At 36.4% G+C, this 13,545-nt stretch overlaps 1 protein-coding gene across 1 annotated transcript in view; it reads right to left on the bottom strand.

Annotated features, from left to right (window-relative positions):
- Positions 1–428: 428 nt before the first annotated feature.
- LOC134668776 (uridine-cytidine kinase-like 1) overlaps positions 429–13,545 on the bottom strand; it is a 42,241-nt gene continuing 29,124 nt past the window's right edge. Inside the window, exons 6-12 of the mRNA XM_063526235.1 lie at positions 12,784–12,920; positions 9,739–9,925; positions 9,105–9,194; positions 8,018–8,177; positions 7,070–7,215; positions 5,767–5,964; positions 429–4,843 (exon numbers count right to left, since the gene is read on the bottom strand). Coding sequence (XP_063382305.1) covers positions 4,727–4,843; positions 5,767–5,964; positions 7,070–7,215; positions 8,018–8,177; positions 9,105–9,194; positions 9,739–9,925; positions 12,784–12,920 — 1,035 coding nt within the window. The 3' untranslated portion in view covers positions 429–4,726. The remainder of the gene's footprint in view (positions 4,844–5,766; positions 5,965–7,069; positions 7,216–8,017; positions 8,178–9,104; positions 9,195–9,738; positions 9,926–12,783; positions 12,921–13,545) is intronic.

Genomic DNA, 13,545 nt, shown 5'->3' with positions numbered 1-13,545 from the left:
ATCAAAATTGCTGCAGATTTTTCTTGGTCAAACTCCAGATAATTTAGTAGTGCGTGTTATGTAGATTGTTTGTTATCATAGTTTGGAAATAGTGGTGTCGGGTAGACGTGTGAAAGGCAGGGTATTGAAAAAACACTCAACGCACGCGGTTGTCCTCTGTGAAGGACAAAATAGAAGAGCACTGGAAATGTAAGAATGACGGATAAAATGCAAATACATTTTTGTTTAGATGTATTAGTACAGGCAGACTTATAATTGTACTAAATATATTACAGCAAAATACTTTAGAAAACATAATTTAATTAAAATAGTTTTAAATAAAGTGTATTTATTTATTGTTTTTTTTCTCTCTAGCGAATTACGAACCAATACTATACAAGATTAACAGCTAAGCAGGGCTCGGGTTATTGAATGAAAACAGATATAAATATAATTCAGTGGATTTACTCTCACTTTTGATTTACATATATTTTTTTGTATTTTTCACAATATTTATTTACACAGACTTATTTAAGTACTTGTGCAGAGGCAAGCCCCGATTCGAATTAAATCTCGCGATTTAAGTGAAAATAATAACTGTATTTTTAGCTACATATTTGCTGTATTCTTTTATGCTGCCATTTTTATGTATGCTGTATTTTTTTACTCGATCTAAGCATTTTTTTACACTTAAATCGCGATGCTACACACAACTGTGCAATATTTTTAACAAAATACGCTTCGGCGTACACAGCTCTAACAATATGACTACCTAAAAAAATAAGCATATTTATAAGTAAGCGTTGAGAAATTATACAAATCATACAACCAGTATTACTGTCGTCCCAGCCCATGAAAGAAAACATATTGTTTTAATCATACTACCTAAAAAACACATTCATTAAAAATATTTAAGTCGGTAACCAATCGTCCTAACCTCTAGCCGCCCAGAGACCTATAAAAAGGTCTCCTGTTCCATTCTAATTTTAACTTTGTGTTGACGAAATAAAATTTCATTTTGCTTGGCAAGGTTTGACGTATGGGCGGCTAGAGGCTATACGAAGGACATATCGTACAATAAACAGTCGGGTGGGACGTAAGTGACTTGTTTTATATTTAAAAATAAATATAATATCAAATCGTAAGATAAATATCCTCGTAAGGCCCAAGGTCCTACCTATAGTACTTATTCAGTTCGATGAAATTTAAATCATATCCAATTGGAACAGAGTTGCATTTGTTTTGCGTCGTTCAATTTTTATACAAAGCAAAATCAACTCTGTTTCTTACACTATAGGTTCAAATTGCAGTGGCAAATTTTGGATTATTCATTTGTATGGCTGGGCCTTAGGAGGATATAATAACAACAATAATATATACACACAGGAACTGGGGAAATTAGGCGTTTAATAAAATGTAATACTGAAAAGTACAAATACATAAAATCGTGGCAGTACATGGAATAATTATATGGGATCTCATTTACCCGTTTGGAATTATATTTTTTGTGCATATTAAAAATGTGTTCTTTTAATAGTACACTTTACAATGAAAATTTGCTTTATTTTTTATTAAAAAAAATGACATTTAGGTTTACATTTTCATCGCAACATTTAAGGCATATATTGGATATATAAAAATAAGTAAATCATAATAAGTGTAAAACTGGAAGTACACGAATTAAGAGTTGAGAGAGTTGTTTTATTTAAGTATATTGCTAGTATCATTACCGCAAATTTTTATCTTTTAAGTTCAAATAAAATATATACAAATACGTATCCGAACTTAATAGATATGATACCTACTAACGCCTCGTAGGTTCTAGGGTTATGTTTGCAATTTTAATTGAAACCTTCTCTGATGTCAAATAGTTAAGTTCAAAAGTCGATTTAAATTTGTCCATTTTAAAGGACATCGGAAGTTAGGAGGGTACATTTGTATATATGCAATGTTTTGAACCAATTCTGAGATCTTATAAACATACAAAAAGTCAAAATCGTAAGTATCATTAGTGTGTCAAAGTCCAATTTACATTTAGTTTAACGTTTATGTTGCGACAAGTTACTATGGAAGTTTGTGTTCTTTTTTGGTTTCAAAGTTTTAGTATATTATTCACGTTAGTTTACTAAATATATAGCAAATATTACGGTGTTATAATTTATATTTATTTAGGAACAACCAAATCTTTGGTTCATTTTGACTTGATCAGTTTGTAACTTCATAATTAAATAAGTTTCAATAAATTATATTAAGAACTACTTTGTACTACTATCTGTATCTCTTTTCGTTAATTTCGTTATTTAGTTTTAAGTACTTTTTGGATTGACGCACGAAATAAATAATCAATAAATTATAACGATATCTTAAAAATATTAAGTAACAATGTGGACTAGATTCTACGTAATTTGCCATTCTAGAAAAAAAACCTACAATGAAGTATGTAATATCTAATTATATTTATATATATCATTTATGTGTTCGAAAACAGCATAGACTTCCATAGCAAATTGACAACTACACAAAAGTTAATATTCGACGAAAATAAAAACATTATACCTAATGTCCTTTTCAGAGAACATCACAAAAGGTTGACGATACTTATAAAATTCAGTATCATAGAACAGCTTTCCTATGACCATAAAATATAGTAATACATATCTATCGAATAGTTCTTAGAAATATTATTCCGTGAACAAAGTTTTCTACGGAACGCCAAAAATTTATGATTAAACCAAGGACCACCGTGTTCTGCTTTTAACTATTTTCATTATTTCATTTATTTATATCAAGGCACAACATAATCCCAAATCTGTCATAGAAATCTCGACTTTAAGGCAAAGTTATACCATCGTCATTGCCTAACACAGTTAAGTAAGATTATATGATATTTTTATATTTCATCAATACAAAGCTGATAAAGTTATATTATCAAGGGGCAACTTGCGATTAAATGAATTAAGGATCAATTTCCTTTCAAAGTCCTTTTCACGTTTGAAATTACATTGATACGAATAGACATAAATTATGTTCTACAAAAGACAATTCTTAATGCTTAGGACAAACGTTTACCGTCTATGGTAATAACTTACATTTAATTCCTCTAGTCCGTATCTTGCAAATGTAACATAAAAGCCGTTATTTAATAAATTTTAAAATTGTCTTAATACAAATGAGCTTTATAGGTTACAACAGGCAGATAATAAGTTTTCGTATATTTTTTTAACGCAACAGTACTATATTCAGCCAAAGCTTAAAATTACCGACTTGATAAATAACAAAGTATGAAAGTGCCACCACAATAACATTTTCTTTAAGTATGAGGTTTATACTGGCCCTTCCACACTTTGTCAGCGTAAAGTTAGCTTAGACGTACTTTAACCACAAACTCTTAACTGAATTTTACTGGAATGGAACTTTTAGGTGTTTTTTTAAGTTTTCTGTGTTCTCAGAAATTTTAGGGTACTCATACTCAGAATCACGAGCACTATTGATTCTACCGGGACAAAAAATTTAGAACCTTCTTTTATTCCGTTATAGTTCAAAATTCAATTTGATAATGTCCTTTTAAAAGGACATCGGCTCGTAGGCAGTTACGTTACCTAAAACCAAGATATTACTTTGCTAATCCGCGTAAAAGATAACGTACTAGTCAATCAGTTCTAACCCGTTATACTTACTTGCGTATTTTTTACATGCAATTTATAAAGAATATTAATATGGATTAATAATTAATATGGATTTCCGCAAAGTAACGCCTGATTCTATTCACTAGTAACGTTACCTCCATTCAAGTGCCCGTAGGAAAATGCGACGTTTTCAACCTAAAGGTACCACATTGTCGGTTGTCCATAAGGTTGATTTCAAATTGAAGCTATATGGAAATAGCGCCTTACTGACAACCAATAATTAGTACCCTTTTGGTTAAGAATAGCACAAATACCGTTAGTGGATTAGAAAAATTGGGATACTTTTTTTCTAGTCTAGTAGAATCAATAGTGCTCGTCATTCTGAGCTGGATTAACGTATAATTTCAGGGAACCCTAAGAACACATAACTTACAAGAACAAAAACCACCCCTGCAGAGTCCATCTGAGCTAACTTTGTAAGACTTGAATAGTACAAAGATATGTCATAATGTCATTATAAACGTCATATTTTCATAGATATATGCCATTGATCATGACGTTGCCACACTTTGTGCTAATGCCATGCAGAGTTCGCGTAGTATTGCCTATGATACTGGCTACGTCTATAGTCCGTTTTTATTTCAGATTAGAAATTATATAACCTTAAAAGTAGTGGTAACTTTTTTCCTCCAAAATTAAATCCGAATATAGTCCGACGAGGAATTGTAGAAAATTATTGAAGGTACCACTTCTTACGCAACTGTCATATTTTTGATGTAAAATGCTCAAACATGGCAACAATTTATAGCGATCTTGTCGTGTCTTTTAACTGAAAAACGCTTTTCAAAATCAGTAACTATTACTTACGAAAGCAAAAAATTTAAATAATCGTTTATGATTCATATTGTTACTAATTGCCGTGACTTATTTTTCAAAAGTGTTCTTCAATAAAAAAGATACGTCAAGATTGTTTACCTTTATTCTAATGCTAAAAAACGAACTATAGTATGGAGTTTTATAATTACCACTACTTTTGAGGTTAGTAAATTCTAATCTTAAAAAAACGGGGTACACAAGTACAGTCAATAATCAGCCTTACGCGCTGGGCAGTGGGTTCAGTCTCACTCGTCGTCGGCGGGCTCGGTGCCGAAGTAGCGGTCGCCGAAGTTCCCGATGCCGGGGAGAACGTAGAACTTCTCGTTGATCTCGGGGTCTAAGGCGGATGTCACGATTTTTACCTAAAACAATAGTGCTTGTTGAAATATCATAATAGTAGTAGGATAACGGGCTTCGGGATAAATGCTTCCAAATCAAATGCTCAAATCAAATCAAATTTTGATCGCTTCAAATTGGGTTTAATGATATTACGGGCCAGAACTCCCATTATCCTACTACTCATAATATATTTTGACGCAGTTGTCCGTTTTAACGGACATTTGTTTCACAAGTTTATCCTATCTCTATTTGTCAGATACAAAAAAAAAACATATTATTGTATTCCTATTTGTCGCCGCAGCAGTATCTCGCCCGCAAGATAGATTACTTCGTCCCTTTCTAATTAATACAGTAAGACAAAGACAGGTAGTACTGATTTAAACTTTCACGATTTTTATACATTATTAAATTGTACAACGGGACTTGAGCGTATTTAAGTTTTAAGATCCCTAGTGCGAAAAACGTTCAAACTGATAAACAATAATCAAGACCAAGTGCGGGTAGTTCGAAAAACACCCGCGGCTAGAAGTTGTTGATGTCCTTTAGCCAGTCTTCTCAGATCGAGATCACGGGGACAGCGTCGTCCTCGAAACGTCGGAGGTAAATATTAAAACTTCAATACGCGATTAAATCCCGTTGTACTGTTTAACAAAGATAGGTAGTATCTCGCTGGTGACAGGTGACAGGAGGTTCCCAGGTCTACGAATATTTTTGCTTCGCAACATCAGATTTTGCCATGTGCTAACTAGTGCCTACGTCAAATCATGGGATTAGTTGTCAAGCGGACCCCAGTCTCTCTTGAGCCGTGGCAAAATGCCGGGATAAGGCGAGGAAGAAGATCAGATTTTGCCATGTCATTCTTAAAAGGATAGTTGTAATGGAAGTGCAAGTCGTCCTTTTAGACACAATTTTTGTGATGTCCGTTTTTAAGGACATTTAATCTTACCTGTGGAAAAGCGTATGCTATCGAGTGAACGCCAATTTCCGCCATGAGCAATGAAACTAGACTGATGTGGTCCTCGGGCACGTCGTGGTCGAGCAGCACGCGGATGGCCATGATGGCGGCGGCGCCCGTGGCCACGGTGGCGTCCATGAGGATCACGCGGTAGTCCTTTATGTCCTTTGGTAGGCGGAGGTAGTATAACTGGAAAGAGAAATAGGTTGGTTAAAAAAATTAAAGTGTTTTTTCAATTGTTTGATTTGCACCAATATTAGAAATCAGACGGTTGTATAATTTTTACAAGCTTTTATTTAGATTCACCTGTCCCGTTTTCGGTGTGTAATCAAATCTTGCAAGTTAAATTTGATCAACTTCCCGATTTCCGATTGAGCTGAGATTTTACATGCATGTATAAATCGGATGACAATGCAATATTATGGTACCATCGAGCTGATGGAGACAGGAGGTGGCCATAGGAACTCTGTGATGAAACAACGCAACCTAATTGTGTTAGGGGTTTTTAGAATTGTCTCGATGAGTATTAGTTGTCTGTCGTAAGAAAAATACAGTCAGCGATAAAAGCTTGTACCAAAAATGAATTTTTTGCCAAAAACTTATTATGAACCCAGGCACAATATATCTACATTTCCAGTTTATATTAAAATCTTATGCAGGCACGCTAAATAAACACTAACAATACACAGACTTAAGAAAGAAGAGGTAAATAGCAGGTGGCCTTATCGCTAAAGAGGGATTAATTCCAGACAACCTTGAGCCTTTTAAAACTTGCCTTAGGGTCTCCCCAGATATATCGACGCGCATTCGGCAAAATCCGATTGGAAAAAGCTTTATGTCCGCGCAATAGGAGCGAAAACGCCGTCGACGCGTCGGCAGGCGCCGGCCGATGAGAGCCGAGCCGAACGAAGCCTTTTTCGCTCTTATTGCGGCGACATAAAGCTTTTTCCTATCGGATTTTGCCGATTCTACGTCGACATATGTGGGGGAACCCTTATGCGATCGTAATTTGATTTGAACTGTACTTCACTGTTTGAACTGATATTCAAATATCAACCCTATTTTCATATAACGTTAAGGTTCACCTCAGCGTGGTCTGTATAAGTGCCGTGCGTATATCTTCGATATCTTCGTAGATATCATAGACTTATTTTGTAACTCCACATCAAATTGATCCTTAAACTTATAACATTATGATGCAATTTAGATTGCGGCGAAACTTCTTGGTGTCGGTTGCGATCAGAAAAGACTGCCATTGAATTTTCAACCTTATTACTATACAGTTAAGGCTCACCTCAGGCTCATCAGTCTCCTGGTTGGTCTGTATGAGTATCTTGCCTATACGGATATCTTTGCAGACATCGCACACGGCTTGTTCCATGGTCTCGCCGGCTCGGAGGATGGAAACGCCGCAGATTTTCTCCACGTCGCATTTACGACCTTAGGGCAAAGACATAAGGTTTAATTTAATTTGTACTAATACAATGATTTGCGAAGATAGTATAGGTGAAATTACCACTAAAACAAAAGGCAATGATTAATGCTTCCTAACATTTGTTACACACGAAAATGAACTTTAACACGCTATAAAAGCTAAAAGTTATTAGGTTCAAAATTGCCCGAGAGATTATCGGGGGTTGGTAACAGAACTATTTCAACACATACACTTAAAAGATAAGATAAAAGATAAAAAAATAGTTTATTCAAGTAGGCATATTACAATGCGCTTATGAACGTCAAATAAACCTTTACCGGCTCCAACCGTACACCTCTGCCCCGAGAAGATTTAAATCCCCCCTCAATTGGAGGAGGGTATCCCAATATGGGACCGGCAACAAACTCGGCGGGACACATCTTTTCAAAACATTATTACATCTTATAATTAACATGCATTACGAGTAATTAAGAAAAATACAATTTAAATTACTATAGAATTCATGCAATTATACTCAGTGAGTACATAACTTTATAGAATTTGATATAAAAAATAAACATATATGTACATGAAATCACAAATACGTAGCTCTTTCAGAAAACATATCAAATCTTACAAAAGGAAAAGAAATTAAAATCAATAAAAGAAATGAGAATACATATTATATGAATCTGACTGATTGTTATGAGATGCTTTTATACAATTTGATGTGCTTTCTTACCTGAGCTGAGTCACCTTTAACTCTACACATAATAATAACATAACTTGAAAATCAACCTTAAATCTTAACCTATAAGTTCAAAATACCTTTGTAAGAGAATCCCTGAGGCGTTTCAACGGTCCTCTCCGAGTAGGGTAACAAGGACAGCGCGAACTCTATGACGAGTCTCATGAGCCGTTTGGAGTAGAATATGAACTCGTCGCGGGGCGTGTCCTTGTTGCGGATGAACGTGTGGAGACCTTGCACCTGGCGGAGGGAATTTGTGGTTACCATAATGTTAAATCTAAAAAAAAGTCCAATCTTTTTTACTTTTATCATCATCATCATCATCATCAGGCTATAGTATATAGTAGCCCTCCCCTAAAGAGCGCCAAAGCGCCCTGTCTTCAGCTTGCCGCATCCAGCATCTGCCTGCAGTCTTTCGCAGATCGTCATCCCACCTGGTCGGAGGGCGTCCTACACTACGTTTGCCGAGTCGCAACTTACTTACTTTACTTTACTTTTTTTACTTTTATGCAACAGAAAATCTATCGATCATTATCAAAAGTGGTAACATGTCAATTAACAAAAAGGTATAAGGTGCAGGGGGCAATTTAGGCTGGGGGAAAATTTAAACTAATCGAAATATCTTCCACGTTTTACATTATTAACTAGTCACACATAAGCATAACACACACGACACATCTTTTTTTGCTATCTGGACATATATGGCACTCTAATTAATAATGTAAAACATGGAAGATATTTCGATTAGTTTAAATTATCCCCCGGTCTAAATTGCCCCCCTGCCCCTTATATTTGTGATTGGCAGATGATTTTTACACATAAACTTCTCCCTCGACACAGATAGAATAAGCCCGGTATTTAACCCCTAGTCTGAATTTCTTTAGGATCCTGCAAACATTTATTAGTCAGCTTATTGCTTTTAAAACGGATTATTTTTATTGTTGATCGTATAAATCACAACCGAAATGTGTTAAAACAAAATGGTAAATACTATGATCATAATAATATAGACTTTATAATTATTACGGTCAAACTATTTTATCCATCACAAAGACACCACCATTTTGTCACAATGGTAATGGCAGTACAATGAAAGCAAGACACACATTGAAGATTTAAATATGGTGGTCCTTAAAGATTGAAAAATAAATTTATACATTCACTCACTTGTGGCGTATCTTTGAGAAGATATAGGGAGTCTGGTACAGGCTGACCGATATGCGCGATAGCGAGCTTCTCTCGAACTTTGAAGCCTCTCTGAAAACGCAAAACACATTAATTAAGTAATAAACACTTTATTTTACATATCATACACATATTAAGAAAGTACAAAGGCGAAGGCAATGGAAAAATGTGCTCACACAATATTGACGCTTAGTATTACTTGGTATACTCGAGGAACAGAAATGGACCTAAACTACATCCTTGAGGTACTCTCATCTCCATCGCTATAATGGGCGAAATAATTCAATTTATGGCTACCTTTTGATTTCTCTCTGCTGAATATGATTTAACGAGATCTAATGCTATTTTTAATGCCATAAAGGGCATAAAGTAACAAGGAAATAAAGTTTACTAATGAAAATATTGTGCTTTACACAATCAAACGCTTTAGTAATGTCGTATATCACTCCAGTATTGTAAATTCCGCATTGCAGTCTGAAAAATAATTCGATTGTGATCGATTATAATAAATATTTACTGTATTTTTACTAATATTAACTGTTCTTATACTAAAGATAACTGTATTTATACTAAAATTAACTGTATATATACTAAAGTTTACTGTATTTATACTAACCAGTTGCAATTGTTTGTGGACGTGCTGTACTATCAGATGTATGGCGACTTTGTTCTCCCCTCCGCGCGGCACTATGATGTCCGCATGCGCCATGCAGGGCGCGATGTAGCTCTGGTAGGCCGGCTTCACGTGCGTCATGTACTGCTTCAGCACGCCTTCCAGGTCGCGCCCGCGTTGGACTATATCCCTGAAAAAAAAAGGCAAATAAATAAATATACTAATAAGTTTTTGGCAAAAATTTCATTTTTGGTACAAGCTTTTATCGCTGACTGTACTTTTCTTATACTACTCGAGACTATTCTAAAAAACCCTAACACAATTAGGTTGCGTTGTTTCATCACAGAGTTCCTATGGCCACCTCCTGTCTCCATCATCAGATCAGCTCGATGGTACCATAATATTGCATTGTCATCTGACTTATACCTACATGCATGGCAAAATTTCAGCTCAATCGGAAACCGGGAAGTGGATCAAATTTAACTTGCAAGATTTGATTACAGACAGACAACGGTCAGGTGAAAGTAAATAAAAGCTTCTAAAATAATAATAATTTAAGGCTACATACGACCCACTGCTAGGCACAGGCCTCCTCTCATGCGCGAGAGGGCTTGGGCTATGTCCTCACGCTACATACTTCACATACGCCTTTGAATTTCTTCGCAGATGTATGCAGATTTCCTCACGATGTTTTCCTTCACCGAAAAGCTAGTGGTTAATATCAAATAATATTTCGTACATAAGTTCCAAAAAACTCATTGGTACGAGCCAGGATTTGAACCCGCGACCTTCGGATTTTAAAGTCGTACGTCATATCCACTCGGCCACCATCGCTTCAAATAAATACTATTTTTGTGAAACTCTCAGCGTTAATACGAAAATTATCCACAAGATTTATAAAATGTTATTCATAAAGTTACTTTTGATAACATTTTCAAGTATACTATTTGAATCAATAAAACATCGCTTTGTCGTTTAAATTAATAGAAAGTGTTGTCTGTTGAAATGGTTTTCAGATACGCGCTACGCTACGTCGCGCTAGGTATACGGTGTAGCGCGCGTGAACGTCATGCTAGCGAATCTGGTGTTTTGATGTTGTCTGGAGTTTTATATTTATTTTTGCTTGTACAGTCCGTGATTATTGAGCCATTTAGGGTTCTAGCTAAATTGGATATTCCATAGCGCAAATATTGAACAACCGATTTAACTAGGACCCTAAATGGCGCAACAATCGCGGTGTGTGCATTGATATAAATATCTATGGACTGGCTTTACAGACAATAATAATGAGGCATGACAGGGGCCAGTACCACAGAATAAATAATAGTACTAGGTACAGAAGAAATAGAAATAGAAATAATTTATTTGCAGAAAAAGACTCACTCTAACAAAACGCGTCTGTTACGATCAGCACAGATATGGCCGCTAGGTGGCGACAGCGCCACGCGCGGCTTATAGCTTTCCCCAATTGGGGTGAAACGTGAAACGAATGTACTTTTAGCTACCTGTTGTAGCAAAGCGACGAAATCGCGGAGTGAGTCACGCGTGCCAGTACATCGGCGTGACACCGCTACAACGCGATTGGTTGATGAGTTCGCATTACGCGCGCTATTCGTCGCAACTAGTTGCGTTACACTACACGATTGGCTGGAATTCGTGAGTAACACCGCTGAACTAAAGGTTGAACACCCCAAAACGTGGGCATATAAAGTAGTCAATAAAACATAATCAAGTACAATATTGAAAAAACTTTTTATTAGATTAGCTTACATGACTATCATACATCTATGATCATACAAATGTGTATTTAATTATGGCTTGAATACGCCATTGCCCTCACATTGCGTCGAATGCTGCTCATCAATGCTTGCACGGCATTGTTAGGGTACTTTTTACCAGCCCAACTCCATGTTTTTTGCAAATCAGCCACAGAATTGATTTGCCCGCCCTTCTTTTTTAATATCCCTTTCATTATGGACCAATATTGCTCGACAGGCCTAAGTTCAGGGCAATTAGGAGGATTGCTGTTTTTAGGTACCACAGCAACACCATTCTGTTTGTACCAGTCTAACACAGCTTTGGCATAGTGGCAGCTTGCTAAATCGGGCCAAAACAATGGAACTTGCGAAGTATGATTTTTCAGAAAGGGTAATAGTCGCTTCTCCAAACATTCTTTCTTGTAAATTTCGCTGTTTACAGTGCCCGTAGTGATAAATGATCGACTTTTTTTACCGCAGCTGCAAATAGCTTGCCAGAGCAAGTACTTCTTTGGAAACTTGGACCTCTTTTTTAACTTACAGTCCTCAGGAGCGTCTTTGCGACTCGTACTAGTATAAAACTCCTGGCCTGGTATCTGTTTGAAGTCAGCTTTTATATACGTTTCGTCGTCCAACACGATGCATTTAAATTTTGTTAAGAAATTGTCGTATAGCTTTCTTGCCCTTCGTTTGGCCGTCAAATTTTGCTGAGCATTGCGGTCTGGTGCAGCTTGAGCTTTGTAAGACCTTAATCCAGCTCTCTTCTTTACTTTTTGCACAAAAGATTGTGACATTTGCACTTTTTTGGCGACATCGCGTGATGAGATCTTCGGATTTGTCTTAAAAAGCTGTAAAACCTTGGCTTCTTTTTTTTTATGTCTTACGCCTTGTTTTCCGCCAGAACCTGACTTCCGATCTATAGTCAATCGTTCTCGGAACTTTTTTAAAACAGAACAAACAGTGGATTGCGGGTATTTCAATAACTTTGCTAGTCCTCTGTAGCTTAGAAGGGGATTTTCTGCGTGTTTGAGCAAAATCGTTTCACGCTGCTGAAGTTCAAGGCTCGCCATCGTGAAAACGAATGATCGAAGTGACATGCTGTCATAATATTTTTTATTCATCATACTATGGAGTTTATAAATATATTACTAAAAAGTTTATATAATATGGAAAAATTAAATTATACGTATAAATAAATGCCCAAGTTTTGGAGTGTTCAACCTTTAATACCATTTTTAGTGCCCGTAACGCTCGTCCTTAGATATTATACGTCAATGGGTGCGGATGGTACCTTCTAAGTCGCCTGGCGAGTCTTATGTCAGCATCAGTGTCCACAAATACTTTCATGTCCAACATGTTAAGGACGTCACTGTTGTAAAAGGCTAGGATGCCTTCGAAGATTATCACGTTCGCTCCGTACATGGTTTTCTGTAAACAGAAGCACAGAATAAATAATAGTACTAGGTACAGAAGACTCCCCTAATAGCATTTTCTTGTATGGATTTTGTTGGGCCTTTGTTTACGTATTAGTTGGGCAACCGTTATATTTGGCCGTACGATTTGCTGGAGGGCCCTCGACAAAGGCCCTCCCGAAGATTCCCAACAGAGGGCCATAAGAGTAATTTTTTCGTTGGGCCTATTTAAATAAATCATACAATTATTCAACGGTGGTGGTTTTGGTTGGGCCGTGGTTGGGCCTATACACATTTGTTTGATGGTTGGTTAATTGTTACATTTGGCCGTACGATTTGCTGGAGGGCCCTCGACAAAGGCCCTCCCTAAGATTCCCAACAGAGGGCCATTAGAGTAATTTTTTCGTTGGGCCTATTTAAATAAATCATACAATTATTCAACGGTGGTGGTTTTGGTTGGGCCGTGGTTGGGCCTATACACATTTGTTTGATGGTTGGTTAATTGTTACATTTGGCCGTATGGCTTGATGTAGGGCCAACTGCAAAAAAATAAAAAAGGGCAATTTTTTCGTTGTGCTTCTGTTTGCAAATTCAACAATTACCCAACGGCAAGTCAGGTAGGTCGGTAGGTAGTCGTGCAC

This window comes from Cydia fagiglandana, chromosome 11 (assembly GCF_963556715.1).
Source record: "Cydia fagiglandana chromosome 11, ilCydFagi1.1, whole genome shotgun sequence".
NCBI lineage: Eukaryota > Metazoa > Arthropoda > Insecta > Lepidoptera > Tortricidae > Cydia > Cydia fagiglandana.
This window is presented reverse-complemented; position numbering and strand designations above follow the sequence as displayed.